The sequence below is a fragment of the Chiloscyllium punctatum genome, chromosome 14, assembly GCF_047496795.1.
Source record: "Chiloscyllium punctatum isolate Juve2018m chromosome 14, sChiPun1.3, whole genome shotgun sequence".
Taxonomy (NCBI): Eukaryota; Metazoa; Chordata; class Chondrichthyes; order Orectolobiformes; family Hemiscylliidae; genus Chiloscyllium; species Chiloscyllium punctatum.
This window is the reverse complement of record NC_092752.1, coordinates 34,949,506-34,974,901: the sequence shown is the minus strand read 5'-3', so window position 1 is coordinate 34,974,901 and position 25,396 is coordinate 34,949,506. Positions and strand designations below refer to the sequence as shown.

The 25,396-nt window shown below is 39.8% G+C and overlaps 1 protein-coding gene across 1 annotated transcript in view; it reads left to right on the top strand.

The window, feature by feature from the left end:
- The window catches only part of fat4 (FAT atypical cadherin 4), a 371,960-nt gene that overhangs the window by 338,665 nt on the left and 7,899 nt on the right, over nt 1–25,396 (top strand). Inside the window, exons 12-17 of the mRNA XM_072584175.1 lie at nt 674–981; nt 6,894–6,979; nt 12,895–13,074; nt 14,009–14,133; nt 16,022–16,239; nt 17,788–18,049. Coding sequence (XP_072440276.1) covers nt 674–981; nt 6,894–6,979; nt 12,895–13,074; nt 14,009–14,133; nt 16,022–16,239; nt 17,788–18,049 — 1,179 coding nt within the window. The remainder of the gene's footprint in view (nt 1–673; nt 982–6,893; nt 6,980–12,894; nt 13,075–14,008; nt 14,134–16,021; nt 16,240–17,787; nt 18,050–25,396) is intronic.

Here is a 25,396-nt window from a genome sequence, read left to right as displayed (position 1 = left end):
ATATGTTGGTTTCTATATAAATTTGTCATGGCTTCATTCACATATCTGCTAACATACAAACTGGTGCACATCAATTAGTAGATGCAAAAAGAATGTTCATAAATAATTTCACAAATCTTCTTTAAATCATCCTTTATCATATTGTCACTATGAAAATTAAAGTTTGGAGCCATCAACCATCGGTTGTGGAATTAGGTGCGACATATTCAAGTTAAACAGTGAGAGAAGCTTTTTGGAGTTTTGACTGGTTCTGCATATTCAATACAATATCTAAACTACAAGAATGACTGAAGAAAGTGATAAAAGTGATTTTAAAAAACAGAGCTATTGACTTAGTAACTCAAATTCCACCTGAAATGGTCTTAATGTAAAATACATGCATTCTTCCGTCTTATGTATGGGGGCAGGACTTTGAGAGTGGCTTAAACTGGTTCATTTTTGATTAGTTTACAAACTCATGAAGTGTGTCCAAGCTGTTTTGTTCAGGTTCAAATTTGAGCATTAAAAATTGTAGTGCATATGCAGTCAGGACAAAGTGACATTATTTTGTGAATTCCAAAACTCTTGCAAAGTTACAATTAATACAGTTCCTTATTTTATATGTTTTGCACGATTGTAACAAAATCTAACAATGATTGCTGAACTAATTGCACTGATTATTTTGGCATTTCAGGTGTCTTTGGGAAGCACTGTGAACTGAACAGTTATGGATTTGAAGAACTGTCTTACATGGAGTTTCCTAGTCTGGACCCAAACAATAATTACATCTATATCAAATTTTCCACTATTAAAGAAAACTCTTTGTTAATGTATAACTACGACAATCAGACAGGAAACAAGGCTGAGTTCCTGGCTCTGGAAATAGTGGAAGGCAAGATGAAATTCTCATTCAACTTAGGGAGTGGAGCACACAGACTGATGACGACTAAGAAGGTCTCTGATGGACAATTTCACACTGTGGTTGCCAGAAGGGCTGGATTAGTAAGTAGCAAACTCACTGAACTGGATTCCATTTGTGACTTCTGGAGTGAATTTTATTCTTACTGCACAATATCTACTTTAAATCAGAGTGAATTCATTTCACTTTTTTTAGTGAGCTTCCAGTCATATACGTTACACATACTTGCAACTTAGGTGCATTACTTTTAATGTGTAACAGAACAATCATAAGAAAATAATTAATGATAATGGTTCTACGTTACTCATTGGGAATACAAAAAATGCCAAGTATAAATACAACTACCATATTCACAACTTGAAACACAGATGGACAAGGTAATGAAAGAGAAGTCCCTCTGTTCATAATGCTTAGATTATTGTGTGTAGTGTCGGTGGGGTGGGGTGGGGTGGGGGGGGGGGGGGGGGTGAGGGGGGGGAACTGAGAAGAATCAGAGGCAAAGATAGAAGATCAGGAGATTCCTAAACCTGCTGGCTGTTAAGAAATGTGCAAAATAAAACGCCCAATTTGAGAAAAGCTTAAGTATAAAATAACAGTCATTGTTGGTACAGTTGGACATGGCACTTAATTATTTTATATTGATAATACAGAGTGTCAGTTAACTTGTATGAATACCTCTCTATTGCCTGTCCAAGGAGGCATTAAACATTCTATCCATAATCTATTGCTGTGCTTTCTCAGATTTTCCAAGATACATGGGACTAAATTTGCAGCCACCCCTTGTCATGAAAACATTAGGACACTGTGCTATTAGGGGTATTCCTTCCATTGGTTCATTAATCCACACATGAAATCATGGGCACCAATCTGTGGTCCAGTTGAGACTCTTAACTGGACAGTTGATGCCCGTTTAAGGACCTCACCCCACTGCAGCTCCTATTTGACATGTCGCGGGAGAGGCCTGTGCCCAATGTGTAGCCTGGCAGGTTTAACCTTGCAAACTGTTTAATCAGTGAAAGAGTAAGAGGTGCCTTCTCCCCAGGCCTCACTATTCTAATTAGCGGCCTCTCAAAATTTGGCTTCCCCAGGTCCACCCTCCTCACTGACCTGTCCAGCGTGCACCTCATCCCTATTCGCCTGTCATTCAGGCCCTGGAAAGATCCTGGAATTGCCTCAAAGTCCAAGGTCATTGATGACTGTCATTTTCTGCCCTCCTGCAATACCAGTAGTAGCCACTGCTCTGCAGTATAAGTGCTAATCTACTGGGACCAATTCTGGCTACTCTCAGAGGTGAGACAACCTCTTTGAGGCAGAGGGAGGTCCTGCCTCATATAGTTGCCAACTGCTTTGTTCACCACTAAAACTGTTGATTTCCATTGGTGCTATGTGCCAGATTTAAATAGGAGAATTGATTAATCGTTTGACAATTAATTTATATGTTTCAAACTAAGGGTTGTTGTATTAGCAGTTTTCCAAAAGTTATTCATTCATTGAATATGGCATCACTGGCTAGGCCAGAGTTTATTGCCCATTTGTAATTTTACGTGGGAAGGTGGTAGTCTCACTGATGTGATGCAGTTATTGGGGTGTAAGTACGTGCACAGTACTATTAGGAAGGAATTGCAACTGTTTTGACCCAGTCACAGTGAAGGAACGATGGCATACAGATTGATCTGTTAGAACGTGCATTTGGCCAATGTGAATTTGCTGGAACATGATTGACGAATTGGGGAATTCTGTTTCTCCAGCAATTACAGCACCAACACCTTGAAGCGCTGTTTCTAAAGCGCAAGTTTTCTATGACTGACTGTAGTGCCAAGTTAGGTCAGGTGTGCATCTTGGAGGAAAGCTGGCAGGAACTGGTGCTCCCGTGCATGTTGGTGATCCTTCTAGGTCATAAGGCTTGTGGGCATAGACAATGCTTTTACGGATTTTGGTGAGTTGCAGCCATGCACTCCATGTATAATACTGCTGCCATTGTATATTCATGGTGAAGTGAGTGAATATTTAACCTAGTGGATGAGATGCTTTGTCTTGGATGGTATTGAGCATCTTGAGCACTGTGAGACTGGCACTCAACCGGGCAAGTGGATATAATCTAGCACACTCCTGACTCGTACTTTATAGATGCTGGTCAGACTTTGGGGGGAGTCAGATGCTAAGTTACAGATTGCAGATTTCCCAGCCTCTGACTTGATCTTATAGTGCCGTTTGCCAGTTTGAGTTTGGGGTTTCTGGTCAGTGGAAGACCCAGGATGCTGATAGATGGGGATTCAGTAATGGCAATGCCTTTGACTGTCGAGTAACATTGGTTACATTCTCTCTGATTTAGACTGCCACTGCATGGCGCTTCTGTGGTGCATACATTTCTTGTTGGGTAGATGAAGGGTGGTAACTTTAATGGAACAACTTAGCTGGGGTTGTAATTAGTTCTAGAGCACATCTTCATCGCTATTACAAAAATGTTGTCAGGCCCTACGAGCTTTGCTGTATTCTGTGCCTCAACCATTTCTTGATATCAAAAGAAGTGACTCTAATTGGGCAAGCAGTGATATCTGATACCAGGCCATGGTGAATCATCCCCTCAGCACTTCTGGCTGAAGATAGGTTCCAGTGTTTCAGCATGATCTTTTCTGCTGTTGGGCAACCTTCCCCAGCATTGAGGATAGGGATACTTGTCTCACGCCCTCCAGTGTGCTGTTGAATTATCCGGGGACTGTCTGTGATTGGATGTGACAAAAACACAAAGAGCTTTGATCTGTTCCACTTGTTGTGGGATTACTTAGGTGTGTCTATCACATTTGGCGAGAACTGTTTAGCATGCAAGTAGTCCCATATTATAGTTTTACTAGGTTTGTATTATCATTTTTCCTTATGCCTGGTGCTTCTGCTGTATCAGGCTAATATGCTGAATATTTTAGATTTTGATTTTTAGGAAATATTTGACTAGAAGTCTTGCAGTTAAGCCAGTTAATTCAAGAATAACTCGTTAATTCAGGGATAAAGAAGCTAAATCTTTAAACTAGATCATAAAATGCTATGTGATGAGAAACATTACTGGATAGCTCTGACTGAGTATCTCTCTGATCAGTGTTGAGATTTCTGCCATGTTGGGATTACAATAAATATAGAATTGAGTCATGTGGGTGTCAGGATATTCACAAGATGATCAGTCCCAGGGAAAAAGTCAGGGTCACCTTACCTTACCTGACTGCAGGGCTATGAGTGCTGATGACAGAGAAGAGCAGTCGGCTTTGTGCATTACACTTCACCCCCACCTTTTCAGGTACCCTCCTCAGCCAACATTGCCCTGCCTGGACACTTGGTCTACCTGGACCACTCCTCTTCTCCCCTTCAGTCTTCCAGACACTTGTCAGGATCTATGATGGCCACAAGCCCACTGCACTTGGGCCCAGAAGGGCCAATGTACCACCACTAAACATGAATTTGGCGCACCACCCAGCTAGAGTCAGACCTGATTACAGCCACCCAGGCCATGCCCAGCCAAAGCTGAAAATGTGTTGCTGGAAAAGCGCAGCAGGTCAGGCAGCATCCAAGGAACAGGCGAATCGACGTTTCGGGCATAAGCCCTTCTTCAGGAGAATTAGACTTGCACATTCCAAAACACCCTAACCGTGTCCAGGCATCAGTCAAAGCCAGGGGAGACTGGTGCCAGTCAGTGCTTCAGTAGTCCTTTCTCATGGCTGTGTCCAACCATGTACATTGTGTTAGTTCTGAGCTCCTTGTGCACACCATGCACGGCCATCAACAGTAAATAGACAACAACAATAGGGAAGAAATCTGGAACAATTGCCATCAGGGAAGCCCACGCATGGGACCCAAAACAGAACTGAAGACAGATCCAAAGTATCCACAGTGAAATAACTGCACAGGGGCCAGTAGCCAGTCACCAAGTTACACCTTCCTTACACTTGCATTATACTAGACACTAATCTGGCTTTCTCAGGGTGAACAGAACCTCTGACATTCCTATTTATATCTATCAGCCAAGGCTCCCAGATTAACAGCCCCAGTTAAGGCACTCATATTCTGTGAGGTCAAACTGTTTGACCTCATGACAATCACTACACTCTCGCCCTTACCTACCAATGACCTGGGATCCACCAAAATTACTAAGCCTCAGTTGGGTATCATATTGACAGCAACCACTGCCTCACTGGTCATGCTGCTATTCAATCATTCAGTAGAGCTGCTGACCACTAATTGACCAGCAGTTTCCAGCAAATGGGACTTCGGCCATCTTGATGCTAAGAAAGGCCCCATGTGGTCCAATTAAGTGCCTTCCTGAGAAGAAATTATATCTCATCACACCCCACCCCCTCTTACAACAATAAACTTTTTAACTGAACAAGGTTTTTTTTAAATTCATAGTATTTGTACAACCTAAAACTTGCCTTTTAGTTAACCAAATATCTTAACCAACGATTTATACATTGTATTCCACAAACTAACTTCCAGATTGTTACCCGATCCATTGGTGTGCTTTTGAAAATCTGCTCTCACACATTTAGTGGAAGATGCATAGTAAGAAACTTGATGAGACAAATGTACAAAAAGCTAATGAAACTTCACAGCTAAAGTTGACTCTGCACTGTTGCAGCCCTAAATCAGTAACAGGCTGTCACTCAAGGTTGCATTAACATCGCTCCATCTTAGTTAGAGAACACTTAATATGTTCCTGCGCTGAAAGAATTAAAAGAAATTCAGGGCGTAAAAATCAGTTACAATAATAGAATGTCAGTTATTCAGCATGCATGCTTGTTTGAGCTAACAAAATATGTCAGCACATGGTATGTAATGGGAAATAAATTGTAGAGATTGCACAGGGAACCTAAACAGCATTTTGTTATAAGTGCTGAGAGAAATCAGTTTTAAGCATAGAAAATTCTGGAGATGTATTTATAAACATAAAACTGTCATGTTAAAAGTTTTCATTGTTTATGCAGTTCTTTAAACGCTGAACAAACATAACTAAAGTCTTCAGTCGTAGACCAGTTTGTTGAAGCAAAGACCAGCTGATTTCAATTATAACTTCAGCACATACTATGCACTTTACCAGAACTGGATAGGCTGCTCAGATTGAACCAAGTGACCTTTCTGTCTTTATAGTTAGGAGTTTCCAAAAGTGTAATGGTTAGATTAGTTTTAATTTCAGTGGTTTTATATTCATTGGCAATAGGAACTTTTTCCTATTTCACAATCAGTGTATAATATTATTTAATGTTGACAATATTACAGCACAGAGTCAAATCTGAACCAATTCTTATAATCTTTAAAAATATACAAAAAAGATCTGGATGTGAATGTCAAAAACAATTTCATATTTACAAGTTGCAGTTACAGCAATAAAACCCAATATTCTCAGAAATATTACATTTACTGCAATAAAAAATTATAATATGAACATTAAAGTTTCATTTAGGTACATTAAGAAATTGTTCATGTCATAAGAAACATCACCAGTTTCTGTTCCAGCTCAGTTACAAACTGTTCCCACTACTCATGACTTTATAAATAGTATATAAACACATGTTTTATATGTTTATGATTTTAGTTACTAAGCTAAATAGAAGACATATTACTCTACATGTTTTGCACATCTCTGAATGTAAGTTTAAAATGTAACTATGGGTAATGATTTGACTTACTGAAATTAATTGAGAGAGTAATTGGACTTTAATAATCCTGTGAAATAGGCTTATTATGAATCAGCAATCTATTTTACACCAGACACAATTTTCATTATACACAAAACAGGCTACTAATTCACTAGGAGCCTGTTTTGTTCTGCTAATGTAGACCAATTTCACCCCCATTGTTTCCAATTTTCCATGCACAATTAACTTGAAATATTATGAAAATTGAAAGCAGTTTTGCTCTTTTTGATTGCAAGCGTTGGAATGTCTTTTGTGGGAAATGGTTAAGAATGTGGTCAAACTACATGAAGCTAAACGACATCTCTTCTTTTGGCTAGGTGGCATCTCTCACAGTAGATTCCTGTTCTGAAGATCAGGATGCCGGTTACTGCACAGCGACCAGCTTGACATCAGCAACTGATTGGTAAGATTTCCTCTTGCATCCTCCTGCAAAGTTAGATTGCTTTACTTGTAATAACATAAGATGAGGTTGCAAGGACCTATACCACTATGTTCTTATTGTTACTTACAAAACTCCTGTACTTATCAAATATTGGATATGTATCTGTAACAAAGATATTAGCCACAATTCTGGCAGGAGAATCAGCAAGTACATTGGGGAACTGCATAAAGGTTAACAAACTCAGCAAGGTCGAGAACATAAATATCATATCAGCATGCTGTCATTTGGGTAAATGTTTACCGAGTCTTACATGCCAGATTGACCACTGGCTAATAATGGGTGTTTGAGATATGTGACTGAAGGACATAGGGTAGTGAAGAAGGTGTTTGGTATGCCTTCTGTTATTAGTCAGAGCATTGAGTATAGGAGTTGGGAGGTCATGTTGTGGCTGTATACAACATTTGTTAGGCCACTTTTGGAATATTGTGTGAAGTTCTGGTCTCCCTCCTATAAGAAGGATGTTGCAAAACTTGAAAGGGTTCAGAAAAGATTTACATGCATATTGCCTGGGTTGGTGGGAGAGGCTGAATAGCCTGGGACTGTTTTCCCTGGAGCGTCAGAGGCTGAGGGGTGACCTAATAAAGGTTAAAAAAATTGTGAAGAGCATGGATAGAGTAAATAAACAAGGTCTTTTCACTGGATGGGGCGGGAGTCCAGAACTAAAGGGCTAAAGGTTCAGTGTCTGAGCGGAAAGACTTAAAAGGGATCTAAAAGACAACGTTTTCATGCAGAAGGTGGTGCATGTATGGAATGAGCTGCCAGAGGAAGTGGTGAAGGCTGCTACAACTACAACATATAAAAAACATCTGGATGGGTACATGAATAGGTAGGGTCTAGAGGGATATGGGCCAAATGCAGGCAAATGGGATTAGATTAATTTAGGATATCTGGTCAGCATGGACGAGTTGGACCGAAGGGTCTGTTTCCATGCTGTACATCTCTGATTCTATGACATTCTGGTGACGGGACTGTCAATGGATAGAGAGCATTGTCTTGACATCACATTGGGTGGGATAGACCAGCATTTCCTCTTGATTGAAAATGGAAGAATGACAGAGTTTCCTCTTTGTGAAGAATGATGATGGGGATTTTGATACCAGAAGCTTCTGAAGATCATTTGATACTAGTTTCGGAGACCCAAAGATCTCTTAAAGGCATGACATTAAAATTCCTGCTTCTCCCAGATCTACAAGGAGATCAAAGGCAAAATCTTTCTAGGCTCCTTCTGATCCATCACCTCCTTCTTCAACTTCACTGCTGTTAACTAACACACAGCATTGGAGGCCTCCCCTGTATAGGCCTCAAACTTACATTGCAATGCCAATGATGTCATTTTAAATCTTAAGTAATCTTGGTGAGCATTTAGTGTTCAAGAGGGCTTGAATCTCAGCTCTCAGTATTGTGGTGAGAAAATTGCAGAGGCTTTTGGAATTGAGATTTCAAATTTAAGGATTTAAACTCCTTGTCCAACTCATTGCTGCTATTCTGAACAGAGTGGTGAGGGAGAGGAGACAGTGGGAGATGTTAAAGCCTGGCTGTTAAATCAGCACAGCAAGCCTGTGGATACATTTAGCTCTGTGAGAATTAGTACTCATGATACAGTGATTGGAATGGCTATATAAATTGCTTTTCTCTTATTGGGTTTTGAGAGTCATGCGGAATAATTTTTTTTAGATGTTTTCTAATGCATTTTAAAATTAATTCTGTCTGGAATCCAGGAAATTTGTAAAAGAGAAAAAACACATTTGGAATACCACTAGAAAGTGAGGACAAACATTTACTTTCCCACAATAGGCAGACCATCAAGTTATTCAGAAAGCTATAAATATATTTTCCTGCCAGCTAATTAGGGTGTGAGACCTAGGTTTGCACCCAGTTCAATTTGATAGTATCAGTTGTCTTTGTCTGACAGCTGTTAAGAGTTCTATGTCAAATAAATTTGACAATAAAAATATTATTTGTAGTCGACCCATGCTTATAAAACTATCTCAAACATCACTAATTGGTAGTAATCCAACATTTCATTTAAAGATCAGCCTGAGTAACATTTTCTGCGTGTGACTATTAGAAATGTGATACAGCATAATGGAGCAATCAACTTCTTGTGTGTCTGGAGTACCCACACTCCCTTTGTAGCTGACACCATAGTTAGACAGTGTGACATTCAATGCCAGTACTGCATCAGGTACATTCAAGTACAACCGCTGAGCTGTTGGTTGGACAGAAATATAGAACCAGTAAGCACTGATGATATATGACAAATCTACAAACATGTGAACAGCAGTGAACATGGGTGGCATGGTGGCTCAGTGGTTAGCACAACTGCCTCACAGCACCAAGGATCTGGGTTCAATTCCAACCTCAGGTGACTGTGATGTTTGCACATTCTCCCCATGTCTGTGTGGGTTTCCTCCCACAATTGAAAGATGTGCAGGTTATGTGAATTAGCTTACTAAATTGCCCGTAGTGTTCAGGGATGTATAGGTTAGGTGTATGAGTCAGGGTAAATGTCAGCGAATGGGTCAATGTGGACTTGTTGGGCCAGTTTCCACACTGTAAGGATTCTTTTCAAAAAAACTTAGGTCTGGCTGCTTTGCCAGACCAGTTGTCTGATGAGCTTCTCTTATTTCACCGAAAAATAATTAATATGTGAAATCTTGTTTTAACAAATCAAATCATATGTTAAGAGCATTCAAATATGTAACTTTCAATTTGAGGGTACAACTCCCACTACTTATGGGTGAGTTGCATGCAAAGTTAATTGAGCAGGTCTCTGGAGTAATCTGGCACATCTCTCATTCAGCTGTGTCATATTTCAGAATACTTCTGAAAAGGGAATTACAAAACAAATCAATAATGGAAAATCAACATATCTTTGCTTGTTTATAAAAATTAAAGGTTTATAACTTGCTACACAGCTGGTCATAATGGACTCTTATCTCAGAGTCAGCAAACCATGAGGTCAAATCCATCCACAAACACTTGAGCAAATAAACTAGGCTGTGACTTCAGTGCAATACTAAGAGAGTGCTACACGGTTGGAGCTGATGGCTTTAGAATAAGACATTAAGCTGAGGGCACCATCTGCTGACTTGGCCGAATATAAAAGATTGAATGTCATTGTATTGGAGAAAGCAAGGAGTGCTCTGACTGATACCTTACGTAATATTTGTCACTTAATCAACAGATTATCTGGTCATGAACTTGGGGCATTGCTGAATGAAAATTGTCTCCTGATTTTCCTACATTACAGTGACTAAAGTAATTCATGACAGTAAAGCTCATGAGTTCCTGCGTTTTGAAAAGCATTGTATAAGTACAAGTTTAGCTTAGATTAGATTCCCTACAGTGTGGGAACAGGCCCTGCGGCCGAACAAGTCCTGACCGACCCTCTGAAGAGTAACCTACCGAGACACATTTCTCTATGACTAATGCACTATGGGCAATTTAGCATGGCCAGTTCACCTGGACTGCACAGCTTTGTGACTGTGGGAGGAAACCCATGCAGATGCAGGGAGAATGCGCAAACTCCATACAGACAGTCGCCCGAGGTCAGAATCAAACTTGGGACCCTGATACTGTGATGTAGCAGTGCTAACCACTGAGCCACCATGCCTAACAATCTCTTTTTGCAATGCCAGAATACAATAGGTACAATCTTCCTGGAACAGGCCATCATGCTGCACATGTGGATAATTAGGTTCAGAAAAGATTTACAAGGATGTTGCCACAGTTGGAGGTTTTGACCTATAGGGAGAGGCTGAATAGGCTGGGGCTGTTTTCTCAGGAGCATTGGAGACTGAGGGGTCACCTTATAAATGTTCTTAAAATCATGAGAGGCATGGTTAGGGTAAATAGACAAGGTCTTTTCCCTGGGATGGGGGAGTCCAGAACTAGAGGGCATAGCTTAAGGTGAGAGACAGAAGATTTACAAGAGACCTAAGGGGCAACTTTTTCACACAGAGGGTGGTGCATGCATGGAATGAGCTCCCAGAGGAATTGGTGGAGGCTGGTACAATCACATTTAAAAGGCATCTGGATGGTTTTAGGAATAGGAAGGGTTTGGAGGGATATAGGCCAAATGCTGGCAAATGGGACTAGATTAATTTAGGATACCTGATCAACATGGTGAGTTGCAAGGAAGGGTCTGTTTCTGTGCAGTACATCTCTACAACTTTATGACTCGAATTGGACTTTCTCCTGGCATCATTCGACTGAAAATATTTTACTGCTGTACTTTTCTGGAACTGCAAGCTGATATTGGTGAGATGAGGGCAACAGGACATCAGAAATCTCAATGAGCAATGGGACCAATAGTTCCTCTCCTTCATGAGATTTGAAGATTAAAAAACTGGAATTTACAGAGCAAGAATGTGAAGAGTGGGTGAATTAAATTTAAGTCAAGAAGAGAAGGAAAAATATAGAGACTAAAAGGAGAGAAAGGAAAAGTAAGAAATATATTCTTAAATGTTAATTTGTTAAGCATTTCTACATGCAGGAAAGGGATTGACAAATAAATACTTACTTTTCTCGGCCGAAGAAGTTGACTGGTACGATATTAGCAATTGTCATATTATTAGGTCTTGCATTTTAAATCATCAGCCATGACTTCCTGTGAAAAGTTTAATGGGCAACATGTTCCTAAGAATGATCAGAGACCTGTGGTTGAGATTTTGCTTTCACATCGCAAACAGAATGGGGCAAGCCGAACATCCAGTTCTGGTGATTCTTTGCTTTGGATACATCCCCTGAATCTGCTCACTATTTTGTGTCTTACTCATGGCTGCAACATTAAAATATCAGTACTTTTTCAGCAAAAGTTGCTTTGAACTATTGTCATCGAGGCAGAGTTTGATTTGCTGGAAAAAGTTATTAGTTATATTTCACTGAATATTTAGAAATTACAGGAAACTATTTCTGTGTGCTTTATTTTCAGTTCAAGTTAGAATATCACACACAAGTACCACTATGGTATTGGAAACTAAAATTCAGTGCATGGACATTTAAGGGTGCTGCAATTCCACTACTGAAATAGCTTAAAGAAGAAATAGTGTTTTTTTTTGCTTATTTTGCAGAATTTGATGGATAACAATGAGATACAATGTAGTCATTTGATTGAATACCCTAATTATAATGCCTATGAGAATGAATGCCATTAAAGTTTGCATTAGTATGTAGTTATCTGGAAATTCCTTGAGTTCTCCCAATCTCACACTAAAATTCTTAACTCCTAATATGTTATGATTGATATTGCCTTAATGCTTCCCTAAGCTTACTTGTCTTATCTAATCTAATTTTTTTCCATGAAGCTTTTGTATGTAAATTGTTAGAAGCTTGAATTTAGGCTAACATTTGAACATCACGCAATGTTCAAATAATATCCATCAACCACCAACAAAATGAAAAGTAGCAGGCAAGAAGAAACAACATTTTTTGCGCAAACTGAGTTTAAAATGTTTGAGCTGTTGTCATCAGAAGCCAACTAAATCAAATCTCAAGTAATATTAAACAAATATACATTCAGTATCCCTTATGGGCTTCATTAACATCAGTCTGCACATATTTCATATTGTTGACTGTCCTGGTCAACTTGAATGTTGGTATCTAAAGGCCTGGGAAGCTTTGGGAATAGTTTTTCTCATCATTTGTTATGATACTTTCATGGTTGTGGCTTTCATGGGAAATTGCAGGAAAAAGAAAGGGTTTTTTCTCTCCCTAAAGACCTGAGAGGAATACGCCATAAATGCTGAAAAAAAACAAGGTGTTACAGCTGTATCTTAGTAAATGCATTCAGACATTTCTGTTAGCTTTCAGATGTACCTTGTGCTTTTCCCTTGTGCATGTGTAACTTGTCTCTTCACCAATTGGTGTTACAGGACCTTAGAAGTGCAACCCAACAGACTAACAGTGGGAGGAATCAGATCCATAGAACCAATTCTTCAAAGGAAAGGACAAGTGGTCACCCATGACTTTGTTGGATGTGTGATGGAATTTGCTGTTAATGGTCGTCCATTGGAACCCAGTCAAGCTTTGGCAAGCCATGGAATTCTGGACAGGTCAGGCAATTGAGAATTTCTTTTAAATGTTCTTTCAAATTTACACTGTTCTTTCAAAGTACGCTGTGTAAAATATCTCCTGTGTTCCTATGATATTCTGCTTTTACTGTTTTAACAACAGCATTAATAGGTTTATATTTCTGTTAAAATAGCAGCAAAGAATGCTATGCTATTGTATTATGGTCTTTCCCATTAACACCTTCGCTAGTAATTGATAGGCTTGTTAATTGTCAATTTGTGAATTTTTTTAAATTTGAATTTAAATTGACTTTTCTCATTAAAGTTGGTTTTACATAGAAGATTACAGTTTGTGCTATGTTCTGGTGTCTTTCTTTTAATGAGTACAATTGAAAAATTGAAGTTTAAATGCTGAACAAAAGGTGTAGGGATAGTGAAAATAGCAAACTTTAATTCTTATCCTTTTTATCTTTAACCATTCTGGCATTTTAATCCATGTTTCTCACCCTTCTTAAACAAATCTGCCATCAATAATATAAATCATTTTATAGTCAATGGTGAGAATGTAAGTTTGGTTGGCAAGGTTTCTAATACATAAAAGGGGAGCACAATAAAGCTTTTAATCCAGTTGTGTCTACAGTAAACATTCACGTATTCTTTTTAATTGATATATTTATCTAGGCTTTGATGCTGTATGAGTTTTCCAGTTGTTAAGAGGATTCAGCTCTGTGTCATTCTATTAGAGAAACGTAAAGGAATTGAGTAAATGTGTTCATCTATTTCTCACATCACCAACCTGTTCCATGCTGCTGTTGCTAGAATGGCAAGAGGTTTCATAGGGAGGAAAGAGTTTTATTTGAAATGTATTGGGAAAATTTCAGTCATCTAAGGCATTGGTCTATATAAAATTAATTTGAAGTGTGTTTAACTTTGTTGTTTGCTAGATTAACTTACATGAAATGTTATTTTGTTTCAGGTGTGTCCGAGTAGAAGGTGTTTGCCTAAATAATCCCTGCCAACATGACAGCTCGTGTGTGGATTACTGGTCATGGCAGCAATGTAACTGCAAGCACGGATTTACAGGGAAATATTGTGAAAAATGTAAGGTTTAAAGTTTTAAAAAAATTACAGATCCACAACGTGCAATGTTCTAATAATTTATCTCATAAAACATGAAAAATAGTGTTCAGGGAGAAAAAGGATAAAATTCCTAAATTAGAACAGAGGACATTCCAACTGCAAGACGTTCTTGATGAGAGCGCAGGATTTTTTTAATATTGTGAAGGGTAAAATTAACTCTCTTTTCATAAAACACGATGCCCGCTACTGTGATCTGGAGTGCTGGTCTGAATGAGTAATGAAGAAGTTATTCAATGATGTAAAACAATATGTCATCACAAACATCAATGTAACTCCTAATATGTTATCAACCCATATTGATAGGTAGAGCCTCAGTTCTGTTACATAAGGAACTGGCAGTCAATCAAGCTGGTCTCAATATTCCAAGAGGCTAGAATATCCCAAGACACAGTGTCTCACTTGTGAACTGACAAGTTTATTATCACATGCCTTACATACAGCTGAACCAAAGAATCGGTACGAATTGACCCAGTAATGCAAAACATTTGAAAATATATGATAGACCACTGTGAGGCCCCACTGTTTCTACTAACTTCATTGGATAGCAATAATGTACTGAAATATTTCATCACCATTGTATATTTTTGTTGAGGGGTTCTAGATCACTCAAAATGAAACCTTCTATTCAGATTCAACAAATAAATGCTGACTGGGTATAATGTAGGAGTCCTTGCAAGAATTATGATCAGGTAAAGTTATTAAGAATAACACTAGTTTACACTCTCATATTCATCATACCAAAAGGAATTTGCTTTTCATTATTTACTTTCTATGCCAGCAATTCAGTCCTGTCATAGTGCAGTGCATTAAGCTGAAAGTGAAGACAAGCAGCCTATTAAGGGGTTCACTAATAAACAATACTGGCTGTCCCTGCAGCATTCTGTTTAATGTTGGCTCTAAGGTTGACAGATAATGAGGTGATTGACACCAAAACAGATGAGTAGAACTTTCAGCTCTAAAACAGGTTGTTGAGCTGCTCAGAGCAGTACTAGTACTATTTCCCATTTTGTAGCCCAGAACACCTTTGTTTTTCACTGCCAAGTATTTAATTCCTTTTTAATGTCAATTTTGAGTCAGATTTAATAGCCGTTCACAGTAATGTGTTCCTTAGTTTGGAAACTCTTTGCATAAACTCTTTATGCAAATGCTTTGCATATGAGCCAGGATAGCTGAGTTGATAGAGCATCAGACTTTTAATCTGAGAGTCCAGAGGTGTAGCCTTTTGGGACAGCATGGTGGCTCAGTGGTTAATACTGTTGCTTTGCAGCACCAAGGACATGAGTTTGATTCTAACCTCGGGTGACTGTCTGTGACTGTCTGGGTTTCGTCCCACAGTCGAAAGGTGTGCAGGTTAGGTGGATTGACCATGCTAAATTGCCCTGTAATCAGGGTCCTGGGATGTGCAAGTTAGGTGAGTTTGGTGTGTTAAATGCAGGGATAAGGGTGTGGATCTGGGTGGGATGCTCTTCCGAGGGTCAGTGTGGACTCAATGGGCTTGCTTCCACACTGTCGGGATTATATGAACTATTTTCTTTTAAATGTCTCTTTTGCACTTTTGTAAGTTTATTCCTGTGACCAACTTCATGTTGCCAATTCATTAACTGCTGGTAAAGACCTGTCACTATTTATCAATTCAAAGCCCGGAATATCTCTGTTGACTGCCTCTTTAACTTTCTCTTTACTGCTGAAACTAAAAAAAATTCGCTATTGCACTGTTGGTTTTGTATATTTAGACAGAATTAACAATGGCATACTCTTGACAATTAACTTACAGTAATTTGAACTTTGAAAGCTCTTTCCAAATATTTCAAAGTCGATGTTCATTGTGGCAAAAATATTATTCTTCTAGTGATCAACGTGGACACTGCATTGTCACTGGATGGTAGAGGACGCCTGGACTATACAATAAATCAAAATCAGAAACGAGACTATTTAGTAAAGCAGGGTATGAAAGGACAGCCTCCAGATCCTGTGAGTGCAAGCAGCCTGGACATAAAGTTCAGAACAAGAAGCAAAAATGGCATTTTAATTCATGTCCAGGAAAACAGCAATTATACTACTGTGAAGGTAAGATTAAAGCTAGTTTCAGATGATTTGATTAGACTGCATGCACTGCTATGGTTTTAATCATTGTTCCCATCACCCATGTCCTTTCTTCATAAAGTATTGGTCACACTGCTGGGAGGTTTTAACTAGTGCTCGGCATTGTGCCAAAAACATCCCTCATCTTAACTCTTGCCAACCACTTCCAGGGTAGATGATTGACTCCCCAGTCTCCAGCTCCATAAGCCAAAATTTCATGCGATGTGATCAGGAATGAGAGAACAATGTATTTTGTGTTTAACATCTATATTCTAGCTAAGCACCATAAACAAACATAACAAACAAAAATTGGGTGTGGTGCTTTCAACAAAAATAATGTTTAGCTGTTAGATATTGAGTAAGTGATTCATTTAACACAGATGCCATCTTAATTCAGGGGGTTTCAGCAAAGACAGATGAATGTTAAAATTCTGAATAATGTCAGAAAGTGCTGGGAATATACAGGTCAATCAACAACTGAGAAAGTAGAAAGACAGATTTATGCCTCAGTGGAAATCTGATGAAGGAATATGTATTTTCAACTTTCCTTTTTCTAGAATGGTCTTTTCCAGATATATATTCAGTAGTAACTTTTAGAATACTTTTTGACCTTTGCAGTTTTCAAATACTTCACACATCTAATTCCCTTATTGTTGAAGCATTGACCCTAGCATATTGGGTATTGCACAGAGCTCCAGTTACTAACAGCCGAATCAATTACCTTTTATCGGGTTACTTGTAACAATTGTTCTTCTAAAACAAAATAATACAACAATATAAAGCTTAGAATTAAATAGAATTGTTAATCCTTGAATGAAAAGAATAAAAGTGTCATTGTTGTTTTTGTCCATAAATCTTTCTGAATAAGACAGTTTCATTTTTCAGTGGCAGAGTTCACATTATATGCAATGTACTGCATAGAGTAACTCAAGAAGTCAAATGGCCCATTGGATATATGTAAATAATACAACCAGCCACTCAGAGATGGTTATTAATGAGGACAGGCTGGTGTACAAAAGCAACCTGATATTAGAAAATTTAGGGAGGTTGCATACCATCACTTTATGTCAGGCAAAAGCAAATGATGAAATTTGACATATTTGTTTTTCAGTGGAGTGTTCTGACCCAACACTACTTAAAAAACTGCATGTCATAAGCCATATGAAGACTTCTACATAGTTGCCGTAGCATTTTGACTTTCACAGGCATTCAGGGTTTGTAAAATTGAAAATGGCATAAATCCAAATGGTCAAAGCATTTATTTGCTTTTGAAGAATTTAACTGTATTTCATACTGCAGTTGTATAATACATATGGATCCAATAGTACAGATATTTATTGTGTTATGGGAGAATGTTTTAAGAGGATTTGCAATGTGAACAATGATTTCAATGTCGAATTAGCTTGTGAATCTGATATCCTAATGAGTATCAAAGTTATCATTTAAATTCTGTTTTGAGTCTGCCTCTGCCATCACTTCTTTTAATTGAAACAAACTAACAGTGAGGTTTTGTTTTTCATCTTTTCCCTCCAGGTGAAAAATGGGAAAGTACATTATACCTCTGATGCTGGAGTTGGTGGAAAAGTAGAGAGGAATATTCCTGAAATTTCTGTTTCGGATGGCCAGTGGCATACTATTGTGATTCAGAAAAATGGATCCATTACCACCTTTTCAGTTGATAAGATGTATACGAGAGAAATACTTCATATCACCCAGGATTTTGGAGGATTGAATGTCCTCACAGTTTCCCTTGGAGGCGTACCTCCGGGACTGAATTACCAAAGCACTGATCCAGGTGAGGAGTTGCCCACATGAGTTATTGATCTACGCAAAAGAGGTGGATGTTCCACACATCCTTTTTTCATACATCTAAAACTCATACCAAGGATGAATACTGAAAACATGTGACATTATAGAATTATGCTTGGGTACTTAAGAAGATTAGGGACTCCTTAAGCCAACCTTTCACCCTAGAAAATGAATGCCAGGCTGTCGGAGAATACTTTGTGCATCATTTAAGTTTTAGTCAAATGGATGTTTCTCATTCCTGACTATCATATTGCAGTGTTGATGTGTGTTGTTTAGTTTGTCATATTTGCCTTCATTACAACACTTTAAAATTGCCTATCATTTTTGGATCTTTTGAGCTCAAGAAGGTGTTATAAAAATGCTATTTTTGAATCCTTGATTGTCAGAAGAGGCGTGGTGTATTGGACCTATTATCACCAAACCAGAGAAGGTCAAGATGCGATTTCATAGATGCCAAAAAAAATGTTTTGACAGAATGAAGGACACCTTCCTGTCATCGCCCAACCAATATCAAGGGTAGATTTAATTTTAAATCGTTACTAAGAGAGATGAAAGAGTGATTAAGATAAATATCTTTATACAGATGGTTTATGGAATAGGGATTGTTGAGATAAAGATCATTTAAAAACAGATGTGAAAATGTTTAGGACAGGAATACCACAAGATTGAATTAAGCCAGTCAAAATCTAGGTAAAGATGGGTACTGCAGATGCTGGAGATTAGAGTCACGATTAGAGAGGTGCTGGAAAAGCACAGCAGGTCAGGCAGCATCCGATGAGCAGGAACATTGACGTTTCAGGCAAAAGCCCTTCATTAGGAATGAGGCTGGGAGCCTTGGGGGTGGAGAGATAATTGGGATGGGTATGTAGCTATGGGGAAGGTACCTGTCTGGAGGAAGTGGGAGGATTCAAAGGAGAAATTGTTGAAGTTCAGCCAAACAAACAAGTGTACCAGTGGAAGCTACCTTGCCCCCAGCCCCACCTCCGCCCCCCCCCCTCCCCCCACTCATTTATCTCCCCACCATGAGCCTCCCAGCCTCATTCCTGATGAAGGGTTTTTGCCCGAAACATCGATTTTCCTGCTCCTTGGATGCTGCCTGACCTGCTGTGCCTTTCCAGTACCACTCTAGTCTTGACTCCAGTCAAAAATCTGATTACAAAAGGTGGATTGAAAGGTCAGGTGTACAGAAGAGTAGAGTTGAAGAAATGGAGGTCAAGATTGCAGTTATTGGCAGGAAGGAAACCATAAAATATTCAGTGCTGAGGTTAAGAATGTTGAGCTTGAAGCATTGGTTTCCAATCACCCAAAAGCAGGTTAATAAAGACAAGGATGTAAGTGAACAGAACTTGGGGCAGTGTATCTTGAAGGAAGTAGATTTCTGGATGTGCTTAATGATGGCGGCAGTGTGGATAACAGGAGGGCTGTGGAATAGCAGTTAGTGCTATAGATGTGGGGATTTCACACAGTGCACAGCTAAAACAGACCAGGAATTAAAGCAGGGCCCAATTCCACTAACTGCCAGCACCTGCCAAAATGATTTATTTTCTAAAAGTGATGACCAATTAATAAATTAACACCATAAGATGTAGGAGCAGAAGTAATCAATTCAGCTCCCGAGCCTGCTCTGCCAAATGACTGATCTGACAACCGGCAGCTCCATTTTCCTGCCTTTTCCCCATAACCCTTGGTTCCCTTCCTGATCAAAAATCTGTTCACCTGACCTTTGAATACACTTAGCCAATTATCCTCGACATCCTTCTGTTCTAAAGAATCCCAGAGGCTCACTGCCTTCAGAGAGAAAAGAACCTTCTCATCTCTGTCTTAAATGGATGACCCCTTATTTTGAGATTACACCATCAAGTCCTAGACTCTCCCACAAGGGGATACAGTCCCTCTTTATCTACACTGTCAAGCCCCTTAGAAATCTTATATTCCTCAAAAGGTTGCATCTCAATCTTCTGAATTCCAATGAGTACAGGCCCATCTTACTCAACCTCTCCATAAGGCAGTCCCTCCATATCAGTATTAGCCTAGGGAACTGCCTCTAACACCAGTATATCTTTCATTAGATAAGGGGACCAAAACTGTTCACAGAATTCTAGTTGTGGCCTACCCAGTGCCTTGTATTATTTTTAGCAAAACCTCCCTACATTTGTCATCAGTTCCCTTTGAAATAAAGGCCCGCATTCCATTTGCCATCTGTATTACCTGTTGAACTTGGTGGCTAGCTTTTTGTTATTTATGCACAAGCACTCCCAAATCTCGCTGTTCTGTAGCTTTCTGTGGTCTTTCTCCATTTAAATAAAATTCAGCTCCTCTATTCTTCCTGCAGATGTGTACATCCTCACAGTTTTCAAATGCCAAGCTTTTGCCCACTCATTTAATAGACAGACACGAGCAAATTATATGGAAAATGCAAACTTCTCAGGACTAATGCTCAGCAGCACTGATTATCAGAATAGCGGTTGCATCCTTGACATTTAGACCTGCTAAGGAAATGGTATTCAAACTAAAACATTGCTTTGCTTACTGTCTGTTGAGGAGATGCCGGTGTTGTCTGGGGTGGACAGTTAAAAATCACACAATGCCAGGTTATAGTCCAACTGGTTTATTTGCAAGTTCAAGCTCTTAGAGCACTGCTCCTTCATCAGCTGACAAAGGAGCAATGCTCCAAAAGCTTGCACTTCCATATAAACCTGTTGGTTTATAACCTGGTATCTTGTGATTTTTAACTTTGCGAAGTGTAGTCAGTTGTTTTCCAGTTCACTGGATAATGTTGGAGATCAAAAAATAAGTTCACCGATGAGCAAACAAGACCACTGTCCAGCAGGAGCTGTAGCCATTTTCTTTGTCTCATTCATAAATACCAGAGGACACCTGCCACAAATATGAAGGATGGAGTTCTTCCAGCCCACGAGCAGCATGGGCAATGGCGATAAATTTCAGAAAATTTGGTGAAAATGGAAAAATCTGATTCTTGACAATGAGAAAACAAATTGCAATTTTCCCCTTATTAGTCAAAGGGGGAGTTCTGAATCTTAATAATAAGCAGCAACTACCTTATTTCTGTACATTTGCATGTCATGATTAGCTAATCCCACCTCTTCTGCTTGCAACTAATGATTCTCCCATACACTGCCAAGACCAATTTGAGTGCCAATTCCTAAGACTGAAGCCAGAGCTATTACCTGTTGGATGTAGCCCGCTGTTTGCTTCTCTGGGCCTCCAACTTAGGATGCATTCATCATCATCACATTGCACACTCTATGGACAACGATCACCACTAACCGTCATCGACAGAAATCATCATTGGCAAAACACCAACCTTACCATCATCATACTTGATATTGGGCTCATTCATAATACAGTTCATCACTTCAGCAATGCCTCACATGACAGTGCTTTTGGCAAGTCACACTGCACACAGGATTGCACACTCATCTCATACTTCTATACAAGAAGAAGCAACTATTGCTATTTGGGATCCGTCTCAGTCTTGGGAGTGGGAGTCCATCCAAGATCCTAACAGATACCCTGCATCAATTTAATGCTGGGAGCAGAGGTATTTTCATTGAGGTGAGATTTGTGCCTCATTCTTGGGAGGAAACCCTATCTTAGAGAATTGCTATGCAATTGAATCTTTTGGAGCTCTGTAGTCTGAGCAGAGCCACCTGGGAGTTATGGTCACTGCTAGGACTACGGACAGTCATAGAATTATACCCTTTGGTCCAACTCATCAGCTTCAACCAGATAATCTAAACCCCAGTCTCATTTGCCAACATTTGGCCCATATCCCTCTAAACCCTTCCTATTCATATACCCATGAAGATGCCTTTTAAATGTTGTAATTGTACTTGCCTCCACCACCTTCTCGGGCAGCTTGTTCCACACATGCACCACCCTCTACATTAAAAAAAAATTGCCCCTTAGATCCTTTTTAAATCTTTCTCCTCTCAACTTAAACCTATGCCCTCTAATCTTGGACTCCCCCATCCTTGGGAAAAGACCATGTCTATTTACCCTATCTATGCCCGTCATGATTTTATAAACCTCTGTGAGGTCACCCCCTCAGCCTTTGATACTCCAGGGAAAATAGCCCCAGTCTATTCAGCCTCTCCCTGCAGCTCAAACCCTCCAGCTCCATCAACAAGCTTTTATGAAGCCTGTCAAGTTTAACAACACCTTTCCCACAGCAGGGAGACCAGAACTGAATGCAGTATTCCAAAAGTGGCCCTACCAATTACCTGTACAGTCCTTCTAAGAAGTTATGTCTAAGGTCAGGGATCCTAGGTGTTTGGAAGTGTCATGTTCAAGAGGTCAGAAAGCTGATTGAAAGTGAGGGAGCAGCATGCCTCAGGTAGGTAGCAAGATCCTTCAAATGTCACTTTGTCTGGCACCAGCCTGTGCAATTCAAGCTGTCAGGCTGCCCACATTCTGTAGGCCTCCCCCTAGCATGATTAATACACCAGCTTTGCGAAATGCCTTTGGGCCATTAATTGTTAACTTGTGGGCCTCAATAGGACAAATGGGCCACCCAACCCTCCTGGCTCCCTCCCATAAAATTCCACTCAGGTTCAGAGTGGGCCCTTATGTGGCAGGAAGGCCCCCCGTTGTATCAGCCCCACCACCTTCAAACGCACCAGCAAGGGAGTTGTTTTACAAAGTGTAAGCAGCATCTTTTTAATGAATGTTGTGTGCAATGGAACGTACTGTTTTTCCCAATCAACTAGCAGGTATATTGCATTAGAGGTCATGTAGCTCGGTCTCCCATTTACTTAAAAAAAAAGCAGAAACGCCATACTGTCAGACCCTTGCGTTCAGGTTAAATTCATCATTAAGATATATTTACAAGAGTAAATGCACAAAGTCTGAAGGCAACTTTATATTGAAAGCACAGTGCCTGACTTACCTGATGGATGTTATATGGAAGATGACTCATACGGAGGCCCTCTGAGAACCCTGACTGAGTTGAGGCATTACAAAGCAGTGAACTGAAAACCAGAAAAGGGCCATAAATTATACCAGTTAACCTTTATATAATATAATGGCAGGGTTTATATCGTCTGTTTACTGTTGACACCTGCTGGTCGTTTAAATCACATCTTGTTCAATTCTGGCACATCTGTTAATATTTTTAAACAATATACAACCTGAACTCCTTTTAGAACAAAGTTTCCTTGATGGTTCAGCCATTTAGTATCTGATGTATTCATCTGTATTCTTGCATGATGTAACGCTTGCCAACAATTGAAACCATTCCTGTGTCTGACTGGTGGAAGCTGGAGGTTGTATACATGATTTTCCTCGTCAGTGGATTTAGCGCACTAACAGTTCTTCATGCCTGCTTCCGGGAATTCCAGACATTATTTGCATCTTCTGTAAGCAGTGTGCCTTGTGAGTCATTGATAAGGACAAAGTACTGTGCTGCAGTTGAAGGGAGGCCATTTTGTTTCTATAATATCATTCAAAGCAATAAGGCTGGGGTCTTCACAAATTTAACAGGGACTAAATTGAACACCCCTCAAAAATGTGTGCTATAACACAATATGCATTAGTCCAACTTATTGCCTCAGATGCAGATAGCATGCCAACTTTGTGTTCCCTCATGATTTTTATGCAAGAGTACGTGCAGCCAGTGCTAAAGGTACTGTTAACTGACTGCAAGCATCACCAATGGAGCCAATTCATGAGAAGCCAATATACTAAACCTGCCACTAGGGAAGTTCAGACTACTTCCACTAAGATTGCTAATGTCCAAAGTCATTTGCAGGATGTCACAGCAGTCCATTCATCTGTTCTTGGGAATTCTAAGACATTGCGCCCTATGGTCACCATTCTCCCACCCCTACCCTAGGGATTGGCAACTAATCTGGTGCATGAGGCTGCCACCTGCTCTCAGGCTTCCTGAGGGGCTCCATGCAGGAGGGTGGTTCATTGGCTTTTGTGTGGAATTGTGGTTGGGTTGATTTGTAAGTTTAGGTTTGAATGTTTATTCGGTGTTGTCACGATCAATAACAAGGGAAGATAAGGTTGGGAATGTATTTACAGGTATCTCAGTCACATGAAGTGATCACAGACAGACTGAAAACAGCTCTATTTTTCTCTTCTGCATTTCAAGCAAGTCACAGTAGAGTTGGTGGCAAGCCCTGGGCAGACTGGCTCCAATTATAACCTGTGCTTTATTGAGCCCTGCCGGGCTGCTCCAAGCAGTCAAAACATAGTTTCAGCACCTGAGTGATCAACTCTATCTGGAAGTATGATTCTCATTGTATGCATGCTTCCAGCCTCTGTATGGGTTGTACACCAGTGCCATGAGCATACAATAGCCCTTGACAAGCAGTTCACAGTGTCATTTGCACATGACAAAGTGAACTGCTGCTGTGTAAAGGCATTGTGACTACTGCCATGAAACCATGCATTGGCTTGTAAGACACACTGCACATGGTCACACAGCACACATATTGGACTCACTTTTGGTAAAAGTACATCTCAAGAGTTAACATGTGCAGTCATTGGCATCCAAAACCAAAAGGAAATGTGCAATCATTGCAGTGTCATGTTCTCATTCTGCCTGCTTCTTAAAGGCAAGTAAGAATGTAATGTATCCAGCACTCTTGGAATACAGAGTCTCCGTGACCTTCCTTATGTAATAGTGGGTGGCACATTGGGAGATATTGCAGGCATCACCTGCCTCATCTGATAAGGAGCCAGGCTACACACACATTCACAGCCATGGTTCCCTTCTAAACACAATGCCATCCTCACCCTGTTCTGAGATTATAGTTATAGCTGCAGCAGTTGGCAGATTTCTCTGCAGGCCACCTCAGTGATGCACAGAGTTTTGACACACTATGCCTTGCTGAGACTCATGGAGAAAAAGCAGGATGGTTATGGCCTCTGCCTGAGACTCTTCTCTCCATCCTGCTGCTCCCTCATCTTGTAATTTGTCCTGCTCTGCATGCTCTGCATTGAGTTTCCAAGACATGGTGTAATCCATGTCTACTACTGCATCCATGTCTAGGAGTACACGGTTTAGTATAGAAATTGTTGGAACAGCTCAAAGTTCTGAAGAAGGATCACTGGTCCTGAAGTGTTAACTCTGTTTTCTTTCCACAGACCTAGTGAGGTTTCCCAACAATTTCTGTTTTTGTTTCTCATTTCCAGCTTCCGCTGTTCTTTGGTTTTTTTGGTTTGCACAGAATCCTTGAAGTCAGGACAAAGTTGTTCAGCATATGCCAAACAACTTCCAGTGAATGTTATCAACTTTGAAGATCTGACAAAACCAGAAAACACTTCCACAGTTGCAGCAACTGCCAGTAGAAGTCAATCAGCA